Source organism: Coffea eugenioides, chromosome 3 (assembly GCF_003713205.1).
Source record: "Coffea eugenioides isolate CCC68of chromosome 3, Ceug_1.0, whole genome shotgun sequence".
In the NCBI taxonomy this organism is placed as follows: domain Eukaryota; kingdom Viridiplantae; phylum Streptophyta; class Magnoliopsida; order Gentianales; family Rubiaceae; genus Coffea; species Coffea eugenioides.
The window spans coordinates 25,330,003-25,354,868 of NC_040037.1; the positions used below are offsets into that span (position 1 = coordinate 25,330,003).

At 36.2% G+C, this 24,866-nt stretch overlaps 1 protein-coding gene across 2 annotated transcripts; it reads left to right on the forward strand.

Annotated features, from left to right (window-relative positions):
* Positions 1 to 423: 423 nt before the first annotated feature.
* On the forward strand, positions 424 to 14,126 carry LOC113764803 (probable E3 ubiquitin-protein ligase ARI7). 2 transcript variants are annotated; one of them, XM_027308806.1, is made up of 16 exons: positions 424 to 604; positions 725 to 965; positions 1,868 to 1,992; positions 2,424 to 2,529; positions 2,639 to 2,729; positions 4,916 to 5,088; positions 5,928 to 6,032; positions 6,124 to 6,212; positions 6,612 to 6,719; positions 6,900 to 6,990; positions 7,090 to 7,179; positions 9,346 to 9,393; positions 10,094 to 10,165; positions 12,200 to 12,299; positions 12,391 to 12,517; positions 13,371 to 14,126. In XM_027308806.1, exons 2-16 carry the CDS (start codon positions 792 to 794, stop codon positions 13,639 to 13,641), a joined length of 1,770 nt encoding a protein of 589 aa, XP_027164607.1. In that variant the 5' UTR covers positions 424 to 604; positions 725 to 791; the 3' UTR covers positions 13,642 to 14,126. The 2 variants fall into 2 exon arrangements, with proteins under 2 accessions (XP_027164607.1, XP_027164606.1); XM_027308805.1 differs by having other exon boundaries at positions 424 to 965.
* Positions 14,127 to 24,866: the final 10,740 nt, after the last annotated feature.

Sequence of the window (24,866 nt, forward strand, 5' to 3'; positions counted from 1 at the left end):
TTCAACGTTGAGAATTCACTTCAATACCTAAAAATATGGCCAACTTTTGCACATTAGGTTGCTCAAATAAAACTTGCAAAATTTAGAAGTTTAGGGAGTAAATTATATCTTAAATCATCCTAATTAATATAAAAAATATACACAAAATGCTACTAATATCCATATATAATAAACACTTATCATTATCTTCTCTCTTGTAATATCACTTTTTAATTATTGGTTGGGCCTAAATGTTACAAGATAATTAACTTCAAGGGAGGTTAGTTTAGTTTTTTAAATTTGAAGGGAAGCCAATGAAATAATTGAAAACCTCATGGGAGATTTCTGAAATTATCCCTTGAGAAAAAGGAAAAAGAATTACATTGGGGGAAATTTAAAAACCCAAAGTAAAAACCGTAAACCACACTCTCACAACATTTCCGTTCCTTAGCCTCTTTCGGCATCGGGCCCCCGGTATTATACTTTTGTCTACCTCTTTCGTCATCTTCACACCTTCTCCCATTTCCCCATCCCCTCCATGCCTTCAAGTCCTAATTCCTATTCCTGTTTTTCATAGCCTTGATTAAGCCCTCAAGAGATCCTCTAACCTAATCATGATGCTGTAGTAAGCAATTTATCGCTTTAATCCGTTACCTAATCATCTATGCCTAATTTAAATACTAATTGGTTTGATTATTCTGCTCGCGAACCACCACCGATTGGGACTGATTGTTGGAATTTTGAGAGCCGAGGGTTTTTCCCAGGATTTTGCAAGAATTTTTTTTAAATTTGGGTAGTTTTGTTAACTTGAGATGGAATCGGAGGATGATATGCACGACGCCAACGACGCGGAGTCCGGCGACGATGATTTCTACAGCGGAATGGATAGCGACGGAGACTATGATTACGACTACGGCACTGCCGATTACGAGTTTATGGGTAACGAGATTGATGACTCAGATGATATCATTGATAGTCGTGGCCAGGTCCTATATTACTTTTACCTTTAGCTTTTCTGGATTTTTCAGCGAGGAAGTGGATTATTATATGTAATTACAGTGCTTGTAGATTTCGATTTATAGGTCTAATTTAGGTGTGTTTCTGTACAAGGACCCAACTTGTGTGTATAAAGGTAGATATTACAGGTCGTGCATTTCAGATTATGTGTACCATTTAGATTTTCCTTTGGGGAAGTTTTAGGAGTGTTAATTTCCACTTGAATTGCGTAAGCAAGCACTTGCATTTGCTGCTTGTGTAATTGAGATAATGATCGTTGACTATTAATGAAATCCGCTGCGTGTGCTAGGGTTTTGTATTTGACGAGTGTCCCCATGCTAGTGCTGAAGCTTCACTTTTATGTCATTATACCCGTTTATGTGTGGGTTGAGTTCTGATTAATTAGAATTATGGAAAGATTTTGGAAGTTAGTGTTTTTTAAACCAAATGGTGGAGTTGGGTTATGCATTTCTGTGATTTAGGTGATTGTTGCCATGTATTGACTTTAGAGGTAATAGGTATTTATAGCTGTTGGTAGTGTATGAGATGTATTAGGTATTTATTGTTTTATTCTTGTATTTTGGAGTATTAGATTTGAGTTCTGAGGTCTCAGCCTTGTTTGGCATGGAAAGAATGAAATTTTGGTTGGAACTGAGGGTGAGTTTACAGTGGTGAACCTTTCTGCTCCATGTAGATTCTAGTGTCTAAAGTGTCTAAAGGTTAGGATTCTGGGTGTCTCATGGAATGAATACTGTGTTGGCTTAAAGTTTTTCCTATTGATTATCTTTTGGTTGAAGGTTCAGGTCTGAGGATACTAAGTCACCAACATTTCATTGATTGATTTGCCTTTTCCATTCCATTTGAAACTAAAATTAGTTTTTGTGTAATTCAGAAGAGTTACACCATCTTGAAGGAAGAAGATATACGTCAACGTCAAGAAGATGACATCATGAGAATTTCGACCGTTCTCTCTGTATCAAGAGAAGTGGCTTGTCTACTGTTGCGGCGTTATAATTGGTAAGGAACATGCTTTTTGATCATGTCATTTCCCTTTCATGTGCAGTTCACTGGTTTACATTTCTGTGCTAATTTCCTCTTAACATTTGTATGGTCATTGAGATTCATCCCTAGGTTACTGTAGTCTGGTTATTATGTAAGTCTAAGTTATTGTTTGACAGGAGGTTCTATTTTCTATAACCTACATGTTTTGGTCAAATGTGCTTGTTTAAAAGGTTCCCCACCATATATATGTGTACATATACATGCATGTGTTTGTGTGTGTGTGTATATGTATGTATGTATGTATGTATGTATGTACGTACGTGTGTGTGTACCTGCTATTTCTCTCGAGACACCAGAGCAATAGAAAAAATGGCTTTCAAAACAAGAAAAGAAGACAGGAAATTGTCCTTTCTGGAACCTAATTGTTTTAACCAATGAACATATAGGAGTGTTAATAATGTGCATGAGGAATGGTTTGCCCATGAAGAACGAGTCCGCTTGGCTGTTGGTTTATTGGAGAAGCCTGTTGTTCAATCCTCAAATGCCAAGGAGGTGAGCTATATGGCGTTGACAACTTTATAAGTACATGTACTGTATGCATATTTTTGTTTCTAGTGCAGCTAATTTTTTTCATCATTGCTCTGCAATTTTCTTCTGGCAGGTTGCCTGTGGGATTTGTTTTGAGAACTATCCTCTTGACAAGATAAGTGCTGCTGCATGCGGTCATTCTTTTTGTAATACATGCTGGCAAGGTTATTTCACTAAACCATGTTCGGACTCCTTAAGTTGACTGTAGATATGTTGCACTTTTATATGGTCAATTTTTAATGGCCAGCCCTAGGCTTCTAGTTTTATGAGGCTTTCATTAGATATGTTAATTGAAACCTTTGATCAATTGGTGTATAACTTTTCGGAGGATGAGTGGGATGTTCTGTTTGTTCTGTTGGAATGTGAGAATGCTAACAGTTATTTACTTTTAATATAAGGTTTAGTATCAGTGTCAAACAAAAAATGAACTTAGGAAAGGTGAATGCTGCAACTTCTGGGACTTGTTGCAGAAGAAATTGGTGCACGAGGAAAGTATGTACTGAATGTAGATATTTGGGTGAGATTGCACTACTATGAATGATACCCTGGGAGCCTGTACAAACTTACGTTGCCCAACAAACTAAAGGCTTTTAAGATACAAATGCAATTGAGGAGGAAGATGATAACAGAAATGAATAAAAAGTGAGATTGTGCTGTTGCTTCATACATGCCAATTTTAACTACTTTCTTTGTCCCTCCAAATTGAGTATTTCTGTGAGCATAGCTTTTCTTTTGATTCTCCTTCGATAGAATGAGAAGTGGTTTCCAAAATTCTGTTTCTGACCAAGATTTAAAGGCTATTCCATCAACTTATTGTGTACCTCTTTCCTTGATTTAACCACACTCTTTTGCTCAGATTCAACCTCATGGGGTTAATATAAGAGTAATCTATTCAAAAGTCTTTCTTCATCACATTGTTGCACAAATGATTATATCCTAGGGAATCATACCATTTTTAGCTGAATGTTTATTCGCTTAGTATTTATTGATCAACATTTTAGATGTGGGATCTTTTAATTAAAGTGTTTATATTTAATTGGGTTCTGATTGTTACATGTTGTCAGGGTTAACAATTATTTGTTAATTTAATTGCATCCAAAAAAAATTTGTTGCATAAGATAGTTATTAGAGAATAATAAGATCAGTCCACCTACTCATGTTTGGTATACATAATGCATCCAGATTTTCAGTGGTAACATTTTCTTTTTTGGTTGCAACAGAAAAAGTTGTTCATATAAAGTCAAAAGTAATTAGTTACGTTCTACTGAAAAATTAGTTAACATGCTCTATTTGTGATAGTTCCCTTATATTTTAAGGTCGTGATATTTTGATTTAAGTCAATTTTAAGCTGTTACATGTGCATCTCCTAAACCTTTGTGCTTGTGCAAGGGTCAGTACAAATGGAAAGAAGAAAATAGAAAATGTATAAAACATCAGCTTGCTCTTATGCTTTCAATACCTGATTGATTATGTTCAATAATTTCATTACCTAGGTCTTTGCTCAAACACCCGATCCTTCCATTTTGAATAAGCTCCGAAGATTTTTGACAAAAGCTTTAGTGAAGAATACCTTTATCATAATTATCCAAGACGCATGCCTAGGTTGGCGAAGAATTCAAACTCTATTCTATCATTTTCCCATCAATCAGTGCTATGATCAATGTAAAACAACTTTTCTTCTTGAATGTCTTTTAAAAATGCTTAGAGATACCTTGTCGCCTCTTAAACATCATCTCGCTTAATCAGATAAACTAGATATTTGGCTGTGAGTTCAAGCTGATGCTGAATTTGTTCGAGCATTGTTGTTTGTTTTGCCATTTGTGTGGAATTTTTTTTTGCTTTCAAGAGCAACTTTTGCTTGGGATTTTGATGGAATTTGACTTCCATTTGTTTTTGAAGTTTTGGGAAAACTTAAAAAGATAGGGGGAAGAAAAGCATTGAAAGGGTGGTTGTACAGATCCTTGGGTTATTAATGAAGAACTTCCTTATCTAAAGCATTTTCTCATTTGGTGTAAGAACTAGATATTAAATACTGTAAATCTTTATTTGTTTGAGTCATTACATGAAACTTGGTGTAATAGTGCTTATCATTAAACTAGAATAACTAGATTTGGATACTAATTCAAGTTAAAAAGCTTAGCTGCCGTGATACTACAGTGCATGTGATCTGCATTAATTGATTTTCTGGTATTATTGTGCACCATGTCCATCCCTCTTGTTGTAAAATGTTTCCCTTCCCTAGTTATAATAAGCCTCTTCCATGTGAAGTTTATCATATCAACTTGATCACTTTTTACCCTTGTATCATACTGTAAGCCTCTTAAATTTCTTTTCCTTTTTGTGTTGTTAGCTTACGTTAGCACATCTATCAATGATGGCCCTGGTTGCTTGACGCTGAGGTGTCCTGATCCCTCCTGCTATGCTGCTGTTGGACAAGAAATGATTGCTAGGCTGGCGTCTGATGAAAATAAGGATAAATATTATCGTTACCTTCTTAGATCATATATAGAAGACAACAGGAAGGTGGATGCTTATTTGCCTTATTTGTACCTCATCTTGTACTACTTGATTTACATACTTTCTGCTGCATGTTCTTTCTCTTTGTCTTTCTACTTGATTTACAAAAGCAGAACTCACGTGGATTTGCTTACCTATTTCTCTGGTTTTGGATACCATTTGTGCACACCAACCTAAAAAGTTTACTATACAGGAACAAAACCTTAAAAAGCTGGAGTGACGCTTTAGATTAAAGCTATCTACTTTTTTTTAACTTCAAATGTATGTATTGGATATGACATGGCTCCATCTTAAACCTAGTGGCTGTTTGGAAAATGTACAGAGCATGTCTAACTTAGTTTGACCTGTCTTTGATATCTGCTCTAGAACACTGCTAACCAGTTGTTTCTAATGTCATTATCCAGCTTTTATGCATTGATCTTTGTGGTTATAGAACTCTTATGCATTGATCTCTGAGTTTTCTTTTAGTATGAACTCTTTAGCTTACTTGCATATATAATGATATAAAAATAGATTCTACTGCCCGGATTCATCCTTTTAAATCCATTCAGGGGCAGAAGAATATAATAGGATGCTTAGGTTCCATTTGTTGATCATCTATATAAGACTGGAATGTATCTCTTGCATGGGGGTTATATTAATAAGCTTGTTTACGTTGCTTTGAGCGTACCTTTCTATTTTGGTCAGAATGAAAAAAATGTATGTATCTTGGAGAAATGCATACATGAGGTGAAAGATTGTTTTCTACCCAAAATATAATCTAAAAACTCTGCTTTTTCACTTGTCTGTATCTTGTGATTGTTGTGATTTTGGAGTAATTTCTTTTCTACTCTTCTATTTTGTAGACCAAGTGGTGTCCAGCTCCAGGTTGTGATCATGCTGTTGAATATGTGGTTGGAAGTGGGAGCTATGATGTTACTTGTAGTTGTTCATATAGCTTTTGTTGGAACGTAAGTCTCTTTTGGATTGTTGGGAAGAACTTCAATATTTGTTGATTGGTACTTTCGACCATTGTGCTTATTGTACATTTTGATCTAGCAGTGTACAGAGGAAGCTCATCGCCCTGTGGACTGTGAGACTGTGGCTAAGTGGATTTTGAAAAACAGTGCTGAGTCAGAAAACATGAACTGGTATAGTAACATATTGCCATGCAACACTTTACATGCTTTTGATAAGTCTGTGTAATGCTAGTTTCTCTTGTTGATTGATGCTAACTCTTTAGTTATTTGCCTGAATTTAGGCTTCATTTTGAATTAAGGGACAGAAATTTTGTCAAGGAGAAGAAACTTAAAAGTAGAAAAGTGAGTTAGCTTTTGGTTAGTCAAGTTAATGTGTCAGGGTAAATCCATTATTAAAGATGCAATCAGCATTGTTATTTTATAGAGATGAAGACGTGAGCAGTCTGCATATGCCAGTAACAATGTCACTACTTTTCAGAATCAATATTTGTTTAGAATCTTGCGTTAGCAATATTAATAGTTTGATGGATGATTAAAGGATGACAATGATACTGCTGTGCTGAATTCTAGGATATTGGCGAATTCTAAGCCTTGTCCAAAGTGCAAACGTCCAATTGAGAAGAATCAAGGTTGCATGCACATGACTTGCACACCACCTTGCAAGTTTGAATTTTGCTGGTAAGGTTCTGGAAAAATTCTGTGTTTTTATGTGAATAGTTCATGTATGGTTTTGTTAAAGAACAATGTCTTTTGTGAGCTCTCCCACATGCATCTTGTTGCTCATAGCAATGAAAGGATAAAAGGGGAAAAAATTTCCATCTAATGTCATTTTGTAAGTGGAGGCCTTTGTTGTTTCAGGCTATGTCTTGGTGTATGGTCAGAACATGGTGAGAGGACAGGTGGTTTCTATGCTTGCAACCGTTATGAGGCAGCAAAGCAGGAGGGGGTGGTATGGGCATTATTTTATCTTCTTCCAACTCAAGAAGAATACTGAGAATATGCTGCATTAAAGGTAGTTTTAAGTGACAATGTTTTGATAATTTTTCAGTATGATGAAGCCGAACGCAGGAGGGAGATGGCCAAGAATTCTCTGGAGAGATATACTCACTACTATGAGCGGTGGGCAACCAACCAGTCGGTATGCACACACTGCTCTACTAAGATTGCAGTTGTTGCATTCTTCTATCAATGCATTTTGATGTTTAAGTAATCGTTTGGTATCCTCATCCAAAGATACAAGTACTGCTAACTCGGGAATGCATTTGAATTGGGCTGATAATTGTTATTTTCATGGCAAACATGACAATTTCCAGCGACATTTGTGGCATTCTGCATTCTTTTATCTATGCATTTTGATGTTAAGTAATTGTTGGTAATCCTCTTCCAAAGATACAAGTACTGTTAACTCGGGATTGCATTTTAATTTGATTCATCATGGTTATTTTCATGGCAAACATGACAATTTCAAGTGACATTTGTATCATTCTGTATTGGAGAATTGTGTTGGTGGTTTCTTAGTAAATTCATTTATCTTTTAAATAAAGTTAAACAGGAACTTGGCTTCTCACTGAAAAGAAGAAGAGAGATACTTCAAAAGCCTGTCTATAACATCTTTGTCTGGATGAGTTCATTCTGAGGCAAAGATCCATCATCATTTAATCATATTGGTCCTCAAACTTTGTTTTACTAGTGGCAGATCATTTCTTTACTTATCAAGATAAGCTTCCATCACGCATGTGTTGAATGTATTTTAAAGTATCAGGTAATCAGACTAAGAAAAGAAAGAAAACGTTGGTGGAAAAAAGCACAGAAGATTGACAGGATGCCATGACGATAAGCATGTACATGGTAATTGGCATTAAGAAGTACCATAACTAGCTAGTATTGGGCACTAGTTACTACATTGGCCTGCAATTACTTTTTTGCTTTTTCTTTTGTCTTTCGATGGGTTAGACAACTGGAATAAAAGACGGAAAAATTATCTAAATAGTTGATTTAAAGATAGTGGTGAGAGAAGTCATCATTGAATATCATTTAATGGATGCAAAGCGGCAGAACAACTTCTTGTGTCATTAACGCTTTATGGTGTCTTTAATTTCATTCTTCTGGAGATAGTTCCTCATGGTTGGAATAATTCCTTTTCGTTAAACATACTGCAGAATTCTTTGAAATAGGTGATATGGCTACATTCCTCTTTGAGTTAGTCATTTTTATAACAACTACTTCCCTACTTGAGTTGCAGTGCCCTAGTTTCACTTCTGCATTTCAATCTTAAGGTTGCAGAGTCATGATCGGGAAAATGATGTTTCTGTGGCTGCTAAAGCTTGTCATTTCACGATGCTTCTGAATTTATATGATATCTGTACTTATTGCCCTGCTTGAAAAAAGGTTGTATGTTTTGTTGGTTGTATCCTGTACTGTCAACACAGTTTATGGAATAAATTTCATTAATATATTTTATAGGAAGATATTTATGCATAGAACGAGAGGCATTAGTGTGTTTGGTTGTCTACCTATGTGACATATTTGGTATCAGATTGTGGATCCTTTGATTGTGAAATAAAGATTGCAAGATATACCATAAAAGGAGCAAGGTTTATCAAATTCATGCAGAAGGGTTGAAGTAGGTTGCTCTTACACTCGTACTTGTTCACAGGTCAATGCCAGTAAGCGTTTAACCTTGTGTTGTGCTTTTAGTTTCCTTGTTCAATGTTAGTAAGCATTCAACCTAGTGTTTGTATTTTTAGTAGCGTTTCTTTCCTATTTGTACTTTTCTAGGATATTCGTGTCTACTTGGCTACTCTAGTTGCCATTGGGTCCATCACTGCTCTGAATGGGACTTGGTAAGGGAGAAATCATATGGTTAGGTCACAATATATGTGCAAGAATGCTAGGAGGAAGTTGAGAAATGATTCCTTTGTCTATCCGAATGCTCTTTTGTTCTTTACTTTGAGTAAGTTGGATGAGAATGTTTATTTAAAAGGCAGAGTATCTAGACAATGAAATCAGAAAAGCTTCTTTTAGGATTTTTTAACCTGATTTTGGTAGCAAGAAATGTAGATTCTGTTCAAATATGTTGTGTGAACTCTTTGTTTTGAAGCAATGGTGCCTTTTGTCTTTCAAGCAACTATGAACCTTTTAGTTCTTTGTGCATGTTTAGCATTCTCAATATGCATTAGGATACAGTCAATTTGTTTGTCAGATTTATAAAGGGTCTGGCATCATCATAATGAAACTTAGAACTCCTTCGAGAGTACCAAATGCCCCACTTGGTCACCTGAATTGTTTCTTCTTTTATTTGCAGTCAAGGCAAAAAGCTCTAGCAGATTTGCACCTAATGCAAACTGTGCATGTGAGTACAATCTTCTTTTTTACTCTCTTTTTTACGCTTTGATGTGTAATTGATAGCCCTCATGCTTTATGACTGAAGGCAAACACAATATTGACTGACAACGAGAACCTTTTGACCCTCTCTCTCTCTCTCTCTCTCTGATATATGGTTGCAGAATTCTGCTAATTATGTGTTTATCCGAAAAGAAATCTATCTAATTTGAAATTGCTATTTCTTATATGTGATTGGAATATGCAGTTGTGGCCTCATACTTATGACTATGGCAAATGCAATATTCGAAGACAACAAGAACCTTTTCTGTCTTCTCATTTATATTTATTTTCTCTGATAGTTTATTTTGCTAGTCCTGTTTGTTGAAAAAGGTGATGGTTTAGATATCTAATTCTATGTATGTATAAGAGCCAAAGCTAGCTAGAAAACTATCCGGCGCGTAGTAGTTTGTGGAGAATAAGACTTTCGGATTGGCACTGGAGAACTTGTATGCTTTTCTTTTAAATTGGTCTTCCAAAGTCCTATTCATAGTTCCAAATTGAAGGCAGTTGCTAGAATCTAGTCTATTATGTCAATGGTGAACTTTCGTGTTACTTCTATTAACTTTTGGGATCGAGGCACATTATTTTTTATTCCTTTATTAGTTGGCATTGGGTGATAAGTAACTTCAGGTGCCTTCAGAATTTGATGTCTTCTTTTTTCCCTACAGCTGGAAAAGTTGAGTGAAATACAATGCCAACCTGAGTCACAGTTGAAGTTCATAATTGAAGCTTGGCTTCAGGTAAGACATTCTCAAACTATAAGTTCTCAATTGTAGTTTGACGTTAGCATAGAAAGTTTGCTATGTCTAGTGTGTGTGTAGTCGAGAAGCCACTTAAAGAACTAGCATTTGTTTTCATTTTAATGTATTAACAACTTTTTAAAGGCTAAAACTCTTCATTAATATGTACAGAATGAAATTTTGTATGGCATTTTTACCGAGTTGCACTATTCCATCTGTCCAACATAGGATGAAAATGAAATCAAATAATGCTGGTGTTTTAATGTGCTTAAGAACTATGTTGACTATTATAGACTAGCACTCTTGTTATGGACAACGGAGTAGCCAGAAATCCATATGTGAGGGCTTCTATCTTGGCCTGCCATGTATCTTTCTGTCTGTCTCTCAGATATTATGTGAACTTTCTCATTTGCACACTTTCAGACAAACATATTTACAAAGCAAATGACATTTAGTGAAGATACAATTAAGTTTGTGGATATTTTGAAGTAGATGAGTGTTCCTAAGATTTGGGGCTTTGGATTAATGGTTTTTACTTCGAGTCTTGGTTGTTGCTGAGGAACTTAGGGTTTTTTTGGGCGGCAGAGCTGTGCCTAAGGTCCTTTGCTACTCAGAGGGGCTATGAAGTTGGGGCTTAGCTGCCAAAAGTTTTGACTTTCTGATCAAGAATATGATAGAACAGCTTGGGAATGTCATTTTTTAGAAGCAGAGCATGAGTTCAGGATATGAAGAAAGGACAGGCTTTGAGATTGGGTGTATTGCTTCCTTGTCTTGACTGCCATTTAAGTTCTCCAGATGGGATTGCATGCCTTGAATCTGTGTGTCTGTTTAGTTGGATTACTTCTGTGCTTTCAGTGATTTTAAATGCATTTTTTGGCAACTGAATTTCAGGCCAATAATTAGGTGGTTTGCAGGGTAAACATGGATTATTTGTGATTGTACTGCACATGTACATTGCCTTTCTTCTGGGTTAAAAAATTATGAAGTTCCAACCATTGGCTGGCAACTGGTGATAAAAGCAACTGTGATTGTGCTATTCTACTGTGGATGGGGCCTGTTCTTAAATAATTCTAAGAACCTGATTTGGGCTTCTGAGTTTAAAAAAGCTATTATTTTAAAGCTTGCTTCTAGCTTTCTTTTTATTGCTTTTTCGGAGGCAAAAAAGCTGAAAATCAGAAGCAACAAAACATTTTTTTCCCTTTCCGTTTAGATATTTATTCTGATTCTGATTTTGAAATTCAGAAGCAATTGAGCGCAAGCTCATATTAGATCAGTACATCTTTTACATGCCCAAGTAGGTGGTTCACTTGTATGGAAAGTTCTCAATGCTCCAACCTGATTTAGGCCATTATTAATGCTTTTGTGTTAGTACCATTGCAAGCCCCAGAGGAATAATGGTTTCAGCATGATATCAGCTCTCAAAATTATTGTTTATCTTAGCAACTGTGTGAAATTTGTTTTGTCTCAGCAATTGGGAGAAGGAGAAACTTGTTTGATCTTAGTATATCTTCAGCTCTCACAAACTAGTGTTTATCTTAGCAATTGCGTGAGACTAGTTTTGTCTTTGGTTTTGGTTTATCTTAGTAATTGTGTGAAATTAGTTTTATCTTGATGTATGCATGAATGAATACATACAGTCTACAAGAAACTTCTTTATGCAACTGAGCTAAACAGAAGCTTGGGTTGGGGGTACTATATAAACCTGTGAGTTGCACTTCTGACAGTTCTTCCAGGTGTCTTGAACCCAGTAACCTATTATTAAGATATTATCACCGGACCTACTGAGTGAATAACCGTGGAGTGTTTCTGCTTTTTGTTGATTATTTCGGAGGTCGTTAAATATATTATATATGAGACTTTTGTGTTGCATAAACAGCTGCTGTAGTCGTGTACTTTTGAATTGTATAGGGCTGGGATTGTAAACATTTCTGGGGGGTTGTCAATCTGACTTAAACTTATTTTTTCCCACTCACTGATTGTTTCTTTGCCATGTAATGTACACTGTACATGTGATCAATTCCTATGATTGTGCAGATCGTAGAATGTCGGAGGGTTCTAAAATGGACATATGCTTATGGCTATTACCTACCTGAGCATGAGCACACCAGGAGACAGTTTTTTGAGTACTTACAAGGTATCTTTGTCTCTTTGATCCATGTGGATCTTGGTTGCATTCTTTTGCAATTAACATTTGTCACTAAATAGCTTGGAACGGTTTTCTCCAGGGGAGGCAGAGGCTGGTTTAGAGAGGCTCCATCAGTGTGCAGAAAAGGAACTACAGAATTACCTCCAGGCTGAAGGTCCTTCGAAGGATTTCAATGATTTTCGCACGAAGTTAGCTGGTCTGACTAGGTAATTTAGCTCAAGTTCAAGTCCAGGAAATGATCTACCATATCTTTTTCTGATTTGTGACCCTTGTCAGAGTAAATTTCTGTGATCTTAATGTACTTATGTGCTTTTGAAAAGTAAATTTCTTTTGATCTACTATATCTTTTTCTGATTTGTGACCCTTGTCAGAGTAAATTTCTGCGATCTCAGTGTACTTATGTGCTTTTGAAAAGGATACAGTCCTTTGCCTATTGGACTGATTCGTCAAAGAGGTTATCTAGCTTTTGGCACGCATTATTCCTGCACAGATGTTGTTTACTGTATCCTTCTTGATATGCATTTGGTGAAAAGAAGAATTAATGACTGAATTGTTGAATGAAACTTGAAAATAAATTTTAGTAAGTGATATTTGGCTGGAAAGATATTGACATGTTAAATTTTTATATTTGATCGGTTGTAATGTGACACACTGCTAGCTGACCATGCAACAGAGGTTCAAAGCAACATTTTAATTGCAACTCTGATAAAAATCGATGCTAGTTATTGCATAACTATGAGCTGATAGTCAAATGGCTCCTGATCTCTGCTTTAGCAAGTTTGCTTAATTACTCATTTTCTCTAGCCTTACGATTCTGGGCCTTTGTTCCTCTTATTATATAGAACACTGTTCTGTTTTAATTTTTTGTTTTGCAGCTTTTATTTCCCCTTCTGATTATTGAGATTGTTTGGCCCCTAAAGTAACTCCAGCCAATCTTTTTTCCTCTTATACTTTTGTCAGTGAAGAAGGATGATCTTCTGCATTCTCACATTTATCCATTTTGTAGCTGATAATTAAACCTTTTGCATTCTAACTGATATATGATTTAAATTGCTGCAGTGTGACCCGAAACTACTTCGAGAACCTGGTCAGAGCATTAGAAAATGGTCTTTCGGATGTGGACTCGCAAGGATCTTGTAGCAAGACATCAAGCTCAAAAAATGTAACTGCTAGCAGCAAGGGAAAAGGTGGTGGCAAGGGAAAGGGGTCTTCCAAGACAGGAGGGTCTAGCAGAAACCTTGATGATTCTGGTAATTGGGCATGTGATCAGTGCACGTATTCAAATGTTAAGTCTGCAACTGCATGCCAAATGTGCCAGCATCGTCGGTGAAAGAGTCCTCACATGGTTTTGCTTGGACAATATACCTTTTGGAACAACATAAGACGACTTGCAGAAGAATTGCAAGGAGTAATTTAATCTATTATTTGAAGGTGCTGATGTAAGGAGGATTTCGAGAGAGATCTGAGAAAAGTGGCAGCCATATCATTTATCTCACGTTTGTGTTGTAGAGTTGTGGTAATTGTGCTTTCACTGTAAATAGTTTCTGCAAATGTATTACCCCGACCAGCTATGAAGCTTCTTGATTAAGAAGGCCGACTGATTTAACGTCACAGAGACTGCCAGTTGGGTACAAAATATTCCCCTTTGTATCATTCTGGATTGATGTGGCTTCTTTGTATATGCATGTTTAATGGATTAGGATGTTTGACTATTCACAGGGGAGTTGCCATTAGTCCTCTTGTAGTCTTGTCAGTGTATCCTACATGAAGCTGGAAAGCACGGGTAATCAAATATAGTCTTAGTTGAAGTGTGAACTACAATGGGCAATTGTAATTAGCTAAGTAGAGGGCTAGAGAATCATGAGTCGGGGCTAGTTAATTTCCATACAAAAAATTGGGCCTCTGGACATTCTTTCAGAACTTATCAGATACTTCACTATCAGAGTTAACAAGCAAGTTCCATCCGGAGTGGCATTTCCATTTGACCAGCAGTTTCTGGTTTGTAATTTGTCAAAACAAGCTAATAAGAGAAAGTGTTTCACTCCAGGGAAAATTGGCTTGCTATCAAGAGACATTGGCTATATCAGGATGATACAAGTCAAGGCACAATGAGTAGGCAGGCTTAATGGAAAAAAAATCCCATCGAGATTTTGCTTCCATCTGCAAGAGTCTGCTCTAAAGTAAAAAAAAAAAACCTTATTATTCTCGCTAATAAAACTATATGTATGTGTTCTTACACAACTTTTGTTTGCTTCTTTTTTGTTTTTGTACGTGTTAACTCTAAGCATTCTATGAAAATTTTAGTGTAAAAGAGAAACCCATTGAGGTGCAAACCTCTTACTATTTGATTTATAAATGTCGAGAGTAGGGATGATAATGAGGTAGATGCCCATGAATATCCGTCCCACAGATGACAAATGGGGCAGGGAAAGTGTGGGGCTAGGGTAGGGATAGAGGAAAAAATTCACCCCCAACCTTATGGGGCACTTGGATGGGGGATGATTGTCTCGTCCCATCTCTGCTTTGTTCCCGCTTCAAATTAATATTTTACATATACACTATCGATTAGTACATATATCCCATGCTTTTTATTATTATTACTTATTATAACTATAATATTATACTCCTAGGCTTCCTGAATTAATTTAATTAATGAGGAAAGAAGGTTAAAACTTATTTCGACCAAGAAAGTCCACATAATAAACTATTGATCACTAACAAGTATAGGCACCAGATTTTTGCTATTTTTCAATATTTTCTTGAAATTTTCATCTGTTTATTGGTCATTTATTTTCATGCATTTTAATGTGGATTTCTCTTAGTTTTGCAGGTTTTGGAAAAGAAGAAAAATAAGGAAAATTGGGAATATCCGAAAAGGAAGAAAATTAACAAAAGAGAAAAAAGAAAAAAATTATTGGGAGCTTCCAAAAAATTTCCTAGGATTTATCCACCTACTGTTTTCTTTTTCCCAAAACTTCCCACACACACTTTCCACTACTAATACTCCACACTCCACTCACACACACACGCACTCTCTCTCTACACACAACACAATACAAATATTTTATTTTTGTCAATTGTCGTCATCTACACCTACTACTATTGTAGACACCAAATTTTTGGTGTAATTTCTTTTACTTTTTATTCTCATTTGTCGTGGTTACTTTTTTTTTTTTTTTAGTTTCTAGTTTCTATTTTTATTTTTTAAGTTTTAGCGTAGAAAAATCATGAAAAAAAAAGGAGAAAAAGGAAAATTGTTCACAAAAATACATTCAAATTTAATTTTTTTGGCATTTTGGTTTATTTTTGTTAATTTATTTTGAAAAAGAAAAGAAGGAAAAAATGATGAAAAATGATGAAAATGAAAGAAAAGATCGAAAATGGTAATTTTGTTATTTCTAGTTTGATTGATTTTGATGTGTTTGTAATTAAAATTGTTGTTTCTATTATTATTTAGTTTTACTATTATTTTTGTTAAATTATTAAGTTGAGTTAAAAAAAAAAAAAAAAAAAAAAAAGATCACATTCCATTTCTGCCGGATCACATTTCACTTCACTTTCATCTCCACTTCAACACAAAACCTCCTCTAGCCGTGCACCATTTTTTCTCTCTACCATTCCACTTCAAAACCCAGACCACTACAACATTTCCTCCCCACCTCGTGATCATCGACCAGAGAAAGAGAGAGGGAGCCGCATCTCGCATCCGAGAGGAAAGAAAAGAAAACCGCGAGCTGCAATCTTTTCGGTTTCTGTCCGCAAGCCTGAGGAAAGAAAGGGAGAGACCGTGCATGCTTTCCATTTACACCTTCACCTCCACCAGCTACAACCACCGCAACCAGGACCAACCATCGCGTGCGTAAGCCAGCCGAGAGGAGAGGAAGGAAACTTCAGTTTCTGTCGCGTGAGTGAGCTTCCAGTAGAGCTTCACTTCACACCCTCTGCCTAGTTATCATCGAAGAGAAAGAGAGGGAAGCGCGCGAACTACAGCTCTGCTGTTCTGGCTGAGAGTGAGGAGTGAGCCGTGAGAACTAGAAACTTTGGAACTGATCGAGAGGGGGAAAGGAAGAGACAGTGTGCGAGCCGCTGCTGCACTCTCCACCTTCACTTCAACCAGCTGCAATTCACCTCCACCAACCGTGACCAACTGCAACCACCGCAGCTGCAACATCCAACCAGCACCAACCATTCAGTCCGCAAGCGAGCCGAGAGGGGAGAAATTTCAGTTTCTCCGTCGCGTGAGTGAGCTGCGATCTGAGGTAATTTTTTTTTTTTGGATTGAGATGCATTGATCAGAGGTAGATTAGGCTGGTTATAGACATGCATGTAATATTGTACCTTCGGATGATAAGTTAAGGCAGTGAAAAATCTGATTTAGGAAGCAATGGTTCTGCCGAGAGCTTGATTAGAATAATGCAGCTCTGAATTCGATTATTGGTGATAATCTGAGCATGCAATTGTGATTAGCTAAGTAAAAATAAAATGATTAAAGCTTGCATGTGAAGATTGTGCGTTCGGATGACAAAATCGAAGCATAAAAAAAATCTGATTTGGAAGGAAATGGAATTGCCGTGAGTTGATTGTGATAATGCAGCTTTAATTTTGTTTCCCTGAGGCAATCTGAACTTATAAATGTGATTAACTAACTTAAGACAAGATGATTAAGCTTTGCATGCAGCTCATTAGCTCGGTTAAGCAAGAAATAAAAATGAACAAAAAAAATCTGCTGCATGCAAGATCATCCGAGAATAGCCGAATGAATTTCTGGATTTGTGGATGTTTATAGTTGCTGTCCGAACTTGATCTGAACTAGAAATGATAGTAATTTCATTAAGTAGCCTTGCATGTTAGTTTTGGGTACTTAACACAATGTTTTAACCGAGGTAAATTCGGATTTAAGACCAACCAAGTACCTGCTGGAAAATGCATATTCATTTTGCTGCACCAGAAATTTACGGTTGTGTCTTGCTATTTTCTTCCATTGCGGTTCCAAACTTTGCTGTTCTTGTTAGATAGTAATTCCAGCCTTGACCGAAAGTTGTAGTTTGTATGCATGAGAAGCTTAACAGGGTTTTGAGCATGGGTTTGTGATTCGAAATGCTTGAGTGCATCTACCATGCTATGTGCCGAAGCTCAAAAGCATTTTTTTTGCTGAAGCTCCAAACCATTTTGCATGAAAATATTCCAGTTTTGCATGTGTTTTGATTAAATGTTGAAAACCATGGCATGCATGACGAGCTTGATAAGAATTGGAAATTGGAACTTGTTTGAGTTGAAATGCATGAATGTAGCTAAGCTGGAACAAGCAGAAATGGTTTTAACTCGGTTTATGTTCCCTTGGTCAGTTTCTTCTTTTTCTTTTTCTTTTGGCTCATGGTTATCTTCCTGCGTATATGGAAGCTGAGACATTGCAGAAATGAGCTCATGGATAAGTTCCAACTTGCTAGTTTTTCATAGTTTTTCTTTCCTCCCTTTGTTGGCATGTCACGGCTCTGTCTCGTTTGTTCTTGAGCTGCGTGGGCTGCTAAATGGTTTAAGTTGCAGCAAGCATCTTCATGGGTTGTATGATGTTGCCTTGCGTTTTCTTGTACAGATGTCTAATATTTTGGTTGCTTTGTGGTCCAGTTTTTTAATATGTTTTGCTGAACATTCTGGTTTGGTTGAGTTGAGCAAAGATTGAGAACCTCTGTTGTTTCTTTCTTTGTTCTCTTGCTTGGATACTCTGTTGGGATCACTAATGATAGATGATTATGGCCTAAGTTGATGATTTGGGATTTCTATGAGTTGGGTTGGCAAACAAATGAACTTTGTGCATTTTTCTGGAATGAAATACGCATGGTTTGAAGCTGTAAAGGATTGCAGCAGGATTTTGCAGAAGTAAAGAAAGTTTCAGTTTTTCTAACGTATGCATGCATGGGAAAATTCTGAATGTAGCACTTTGACCCCTCAAGTTTCCCCTTATGCCACTATGACCCAGAAAATTGAGAAAATTAATCAATTTGGTCCCTATGATTTTGCAGCAATGTCACAAAGGTCCAATTACATTCCAATCCCTTGCAATTGAATTCTAAGTTGATTGTAATTTGAGTCGTTATTTGGCTTTTTGGACCTTTGAAGTTTTTAAGCATTGCATTTGGATTTGATTGATTGGTTAAAGGTCGTTTTGAGCTTCCATTAGTTGCTATATTTGGGAGTTTTGATGAGTTATTCCATTTTTCCTTGGTCATTATGCATTTCTTTAATTACAATTGAACAAAGATTCGATGTAGATGGAATCAAGTTAGCTTATATATGTTTTACCGCTAAATTGGTGCATTAATCCTTTGCTTTGATGGTTTTAGCCTAAGTTATCCCTTTTTTGGTGACCCTAGTCCAAATTGAGTCCTTTTACTCTATCAACGTCATGAATGGGGAGGTATAATTTCTTTTATCTTTTTTCTGTCTCTCCTATGTGATCCAACGTGCTAAGTGAAAATTGCATGTCTACTTTGCTTTCCTAGCCTTTCCTTAATTCCTTTTATTTATGTCATTTACTTTTGCTTTTTATTTAAGTTATTCTTTATGGGGTATGTGTACACCCCTTGGCTTGTAATAGATAGGGCTTGGAGGAGCATTTGATGAAGACCTATCGAAGCCATGTGCCTAGCTAGCAAATGTAATAGTTGGGGCTTTAATTATCTTAGGTGTCTTGCATGCTTGATTGCTACGTGTTAATTTGTTTTGTTAGGGTCTTGCATCTAGTCGAGCATGCTAAATGTTATGTGCTATGTGTTTATGAGTGTTTGGCATGTCTACTCGCTTTCCATAGCCATGAATGAATGTGATGAATGAATGTACGTTTCCACTAGTCCAACGCTAGTCGGAATTCATAGAATGGGCTAGCCCAACGCTAGACCCCTAGGGATTTCCCCTCGTTAGTACATGTTTGCATGTTCACTACATTTCATGCATTTTTTTAGTTTTTATGGCATTTGGCATGTCCCTCTAACCTTTTCCCTTTCATTTTAGGCCTTTGCATTTCATGCTAGTTATAGGGTCCATTTGCCTGAGAAACCCCCTTGAGTAAGGGAAACGAGCGAGTGTGGCTTCAAAATAGCCTTAGCACGCTAGTTTTTCCTTCTAATCAAAGGGAAAATTAAAATCACAAAAACTAGAGGTCATTCCCGTACCCGACCTGATGCATTCCTCTAAGTTCATGCATTTTCATATCATTTTCTCACTATTTTTCTCACTAATTATATATTTTAAATCCACATGTCATATTCACACACTTATTCACTTTCTTTACTTTTCACTTCACACATTGCACCTATTTTACTTATATATTTACTATTTTCATTCACTTGCACATGAGCATTTATATTTTTATTCATTTGCACACAAACACTTTCAAATTGCACACATGCACTTTTTTCTACACTTTGCACACTTACACTCTCATTTGAGTCCTCATTTGCATTATTCATGATTTTCTATGAGGACTTTCCTTATTGGCCGTCACGACTCGTGTGAATGGGACCAAAAGCCTCATAAGAAACATTTCTTAGATTTAGGATTGCATTTCTCATTCATTAGTCAAATCCAATTTGCAATACATACTTTGGGTAGAAAATATAGGAAAATAAGGGTTAAATCACGCAACTAGCCTTGGTTAGGTCGAAGGGGTGCCTTGGATTTTTATCCTTGCCTTCCCCTTCGTCAAATGTGACTCCCGAACCTTTTTCTTTGTTTTACGTGGACTAGGAGTCGTTTAAAAAGGGTTTTCTTACTTTTTTTCTTTAAAAATTTCATTTTTTGGGTGACTTGGTACACCCTAACTCTATACCAAGTGGCGACTCCATTTTTCATATAAAAACCCTTTTTGAACTATTTTTCTTGGGTCAAATCGTCGCATTTTCAAAAGTCCCATTTAGACCCATTTTTGTTTTTATCAACAAAATTCATTTTTCCCAAATCAATAAAATTCAACAAAAAAACAATTATTTTATTTTTTCCAAAAAAAGTGGGGCGCGACAACTATTCATACTCTAACCTTTTCTAGAAAGGGGGTGATCCAACAGGGTTACGAGGAACTGATGGAAATTGAACAATCATCGGATTATACGAGTGCAATACGCATCCATATGGATCGAAAAGAAGCCACGTTAAGTGGCAAGAGGCAACACAATACAGTTCATTCCCCCTATTTTTCCCTCTTTATCTCTCTCTTCATCTATATATGTAGTTAAAGAGCGAATTCAAATGGCCAAAATGGAGTGGTTGTTTGGTGACGTGGCGTGCTGCCATTGGTCAGAAAATGGTCATCACTCACACGTGATCTTTTTTCTACTTTTGTACTTTGGCAAATGAGTTTTTTAGATGTTTATATAAAATTTTACTATAACTTACTGTAGAAATTGCAGGAAAAATTTTTAAGATGTAAAATTTTTTTTTCTGTTCTTTTTCTTTCTTTTTTTTTTTTTTCTTTCCTCTCCTCTTCTTCTATCTCATCTCACGACTTGCCGGCTGCCGGCGATTGGTGCTGACAGTTGTTGCAATTTTTTTTTTTGCTTTCTTCTCTCTTTCTTTCTCTTTTCCCTCTCCCTCTCCTCCTTTCCCCCTCCCCTCCCTTCTCCCCCACCACCTCTTTTCCTCCCTCCCTCCCTTGCCACCCTCCCCCTTCCCTCTCCCACAATCGCAAGACCAAATCGCAACCCGGGAAGGGGGAGGGGGAGGGCCTCCCCCTTCCCTCTCCCACAATCGCAAGACCAAATCGCGACCCGGGAAGGGGGAGGGGGAGGGGGAAAGAGAGGTGGCGAGGGAGAGGGGAGGGGAGGGAAAAGGAGGAGGGAGAGGGAGAGGGTGAAGAGGAAAAAAAAGCATCTCTCTGCTGGCGCCGGCGCCAGATGAGGTGACCAATGTTAGAACCGGCATCGAAAGAGGTGTTCACCTATGGTGTCCAGTGGCAGAGGTGGTGGTAGGTTGAAGTTGGGAAGGAAGAAGAAGAAAGAAGGGAAATTTATTTTGTGAGTTTTGGGTATTTTGAAGTGTGTATTTTAAAAACTTTTGAAAAGTTTTTTAAAATTACTGTAGCTAAAGTTGTTAAAAAAAACTAGTAGGAGACAAACTAGGCCAAAAATTTACTTGCCAAACAGGGCCATAGCATGGACAAGAATCAAGTAGCTGTTATACAAAAGTTTCTTGTCCCGATCCTTCTCTTTATTATATACCCACTGGTTATTCAGGCGATTGGCGTTGGACTTTATACAAAAGCAAAGAGCAAGTACCCCTAACAAATTTTCAAAAAATTTCTCCCTCATTATCTTCTTCTTCTTCATAGGCTTCTCTTCCTCTTCATCATCGGCATCTTCCTTCTCCTCCTTATTTTTTCCATTTTTCTTTCGTCCACATCTCTATCTTTTTTTTCTTTTTTCTTTTTTGTAAATATTGATTAAAAAAAAAAAATTCTTCCTTCTATTATTCTATGGAATTCGATCTCATTGGGAACTTTCATATTAAGGTATTCTTGAAGTATTCTACACTTTTCTATACAGATGACAAAAATAAAAAGCAAATGAAGTTCAAAGGAGGCATCTTAGGTTAAATTTTCTATCTTTGTTCCATATTGTGCCCAATTTCCATTTTTTTCTTTCTTAGCTATACATGCAATTCATATTTTGGGTTGACCACCATCACTGGGATGAAAAGGGGGCAATAATTGCCAATAGACTCAGTAGGTGGATTTTGCTTTTCTTCATATGTCAATTTCTTTTTAGATCGATTTTTATTCTTCCAACTTTATTTGGTAGCTTGCTTTCTTCTTCTTTTTTTTTAAAGTTTTTTTGGTTGTACAAGCGCTAGTTTCATGGTAAGTATACGAAGGTACTAATGGCTTTTCCTCCTTTCTATTTCTTTCTTGACTACTTAAAAACCTTTGTTTAGAGTTTTTTTGGAATGTTGTGTACTCATATCTTGCCTGATGGCATTTCTCTTGTCTCTCTCTTTGGTTTAAATACAGTTTTAATTTGTTCAAATTTTTGGTTAAAAGGATACAATAGAGATTTTAATTGATTGGCTCATTTAATGTTTTACTTCTTTGATGTCTAATTTTTTGTGTGGTTAGAAATTTAAGAATATGATATTTACATAATTGTTTATCTTTATAGTGCTTAAATTCTCATGTGTTTTAGTGATTACTAAGATTCTAAGAATTTATATTATTCTCCCTTTTTTCTGCTTTTGGAGTTTAGCTATTTTAGAGTTTGTCTCGTTTGCGTCGTTTATTCATTATTGTCATATGAAAAAAAGAAAAAACCCTCGACAGCAACCAAGAGATGTCCTCTCAAATTCTGATTTTGGGTTTTGCTTTGGATTGTGAAGTGTTACCTATTATCTACTGCCGAATCTATTGCATGTATGATCTTAGTTTCTTTCCTTAGTGATGTGCAAGACCCTTTTTGTGTCTCAATACTAAAAAAAATATGTATTTTTTTTATAAAAAAAGGGATAAAAACAAAAAGGTCTCCTGTGGTATACCTAATATACAGAAAAGTCCCATGTGGTTTCAAAACATACAAAACGACACCTCATGTTTTGAATTAAATTGTAAACTAACAGAATTCGTTAAACTTAACGAAAATGACGGTCTCAGTCGTTAAACTTACCGGATTCCGTTAAGTTTACCGTTAAATTTATCGGATTCTGTTAAGTTTTCCGTTAAATTTACTGGATTCCGTTAAATTTAACGAATTCTGTTAGTTTACAATTTATTTTAAAACATGAGGTGTCGTTTTGTATGTTTTATAACCAGGGGGGCTTTTCTGTGTACTAGACATACCATAGGGGGCTCTTTTGTTTTTAACCCATAAAAAAAATAAAAACTGAAGGGTAATGCTTCCAAATTAAATCAAGAGTAAACCTCGAGAAGAAACTACCAGCCTTTGGGCTGGTGGCCACCATTAAGCCTTTAAGGCTTGGTGGGGTGAGAGGCAAGGGTTGCCACATTAAATGTGGATTTCCTTTAAAAAATCCAGGCGGGTGCGTAGTGCACCTGTTTGGTCCTGTGGTGGTTCAGTCCCCTCCGGATTCCCCCTAAACCTCCTTAGGTCTACCCCCTCCCCCTAGTGTAGAATAGATTAGGATATACTACAGTTGTCGTCTCAAAAAAAAAAAGTAAAACTCGAGAAGAGATTTGCATGATGTGAAAAGCTTTCTTTTTGTGTTTTGGGACCAAAAACAAATAAGTATGTTTATATAAAAGGCATAAAACTCAACAATAATGCTTCAAATTAACTTCTCAAAGCTCTTCTCAACTTACATAGAAAGTGGGAAGAGGAGTTTCCAAAAACATGGTCGTCCTCTTTGGTAGTCTTCTTGGCCATTCTTCTCACGTGCTTCTAATCTAAGTTATGTACAATTTTTTTTAAAAAAAATCACATCACATTAGATAATTTTATCAAGTTGTGTTAATTTTGTTTTTCTTCCCACTTATCAAAAGGTAAGCTTTTATGCCCTAATTAATTAATATCTTGCAATATATTTTATGTCTTTTTTTCCTAATATCTCCTTGACTTGTGGCATCTCAGGCCATTTCAAACAAGTTTCAGATAATTTATTCTCACTTGAATTTCTACCATACTTTTAAATTTTGATGCAGGAGTTGAAGTTTAAAAGGTAATACCTTTACCTTGCAATGAATATTTTTTCTTCAACAAGGATAACAAAGATGCAAATGTCTAACTGTTGGAGCTTCTATTTTCTTGACACTTCTTTTTCCCCTTTTTCCTTTTAGATTTGTTATTAGTTTGTTGTTCTAGTGTTGTAGGTATGCGTTTGAAGATTTTGTCATGGATCACTAACATTCTTCAGTGGATCAATGGTAAGGCAATCTGTGAGATGTCTCAAACAATAACCAGGACCAATAACAAAATTATCATTTTTCTTACCAACTCTAAATTGCGTATCATTAGTCGGAAATGGAGCAAACTGCTACATTGTTATTGTATTTCTCTTTTATTTTGTAGTCACTATCTAAGAATTTTCTTACTTCATTGCATCCATTCGAGAAATGGCTCTTCTTTTGTTTTTTAAACTTACTTTTACTTAGCTTACCTATCCTGGTTTGATTTCTTTTTAGGTGAAAATGTGAACCAGAGGTGGTGGGAATTCTACTAGAGGCTTTAAGATTTTAATTGATTGACTTGCAAAAGCTTCAAATTGAACAGCAAATGGTATATCTACACTTCCTTCATGTTTGCCTCAATGGACTTGGATTATTCACATATACTATGGGAAATTCTTTGTAAAAAGCTCCACAGTATACAATGGGTAAGTTTTTTACTTTTGTTGGGATGTTCTAGCCTAGGATGTATATAATGGGGTGTTAAGTTTTTTCTGTGGGGCAGAGTTGCTTCGTTTTATTACCTCTACATCTATTGTTTTGATTCCGAAAGTTTGGAATCCTTAGGATTTTTCTAAGTTCCAGCCGATTAGTCTATGTAATTTTTTTTAATAAAGTTTTGTTTAGAATTTTGGTTGATAGAGTTAGCAGTTATTTTGCCGCAAGTTGTGTCTTTG

Excerpts from the sequence above, each read along its gene's own strand:
- LOC113764803 (XM_027308805.1), top strand. The coding sequence starts at position 792 with ATGGAATCGGAGGATGATATGCACGACGCCAACGACGCGGAGTCCGGC. Across the intron at positions 6,033-6,123 it reads CATATAGCTTTTGTTGGAAC|TGTACAGAGGAAGCTCATCG; the intron begins GTAAGTCTCTTT and ends TTGATCTAGCAG. Across the intron at positions 7,180-9,345 it reads GGTGGGCAACCAACCAGTCG|TCAAGGCAAAAAGCTCTAGC; the intron begins GTATGCACACAC and ends TTTTATTTGCAG.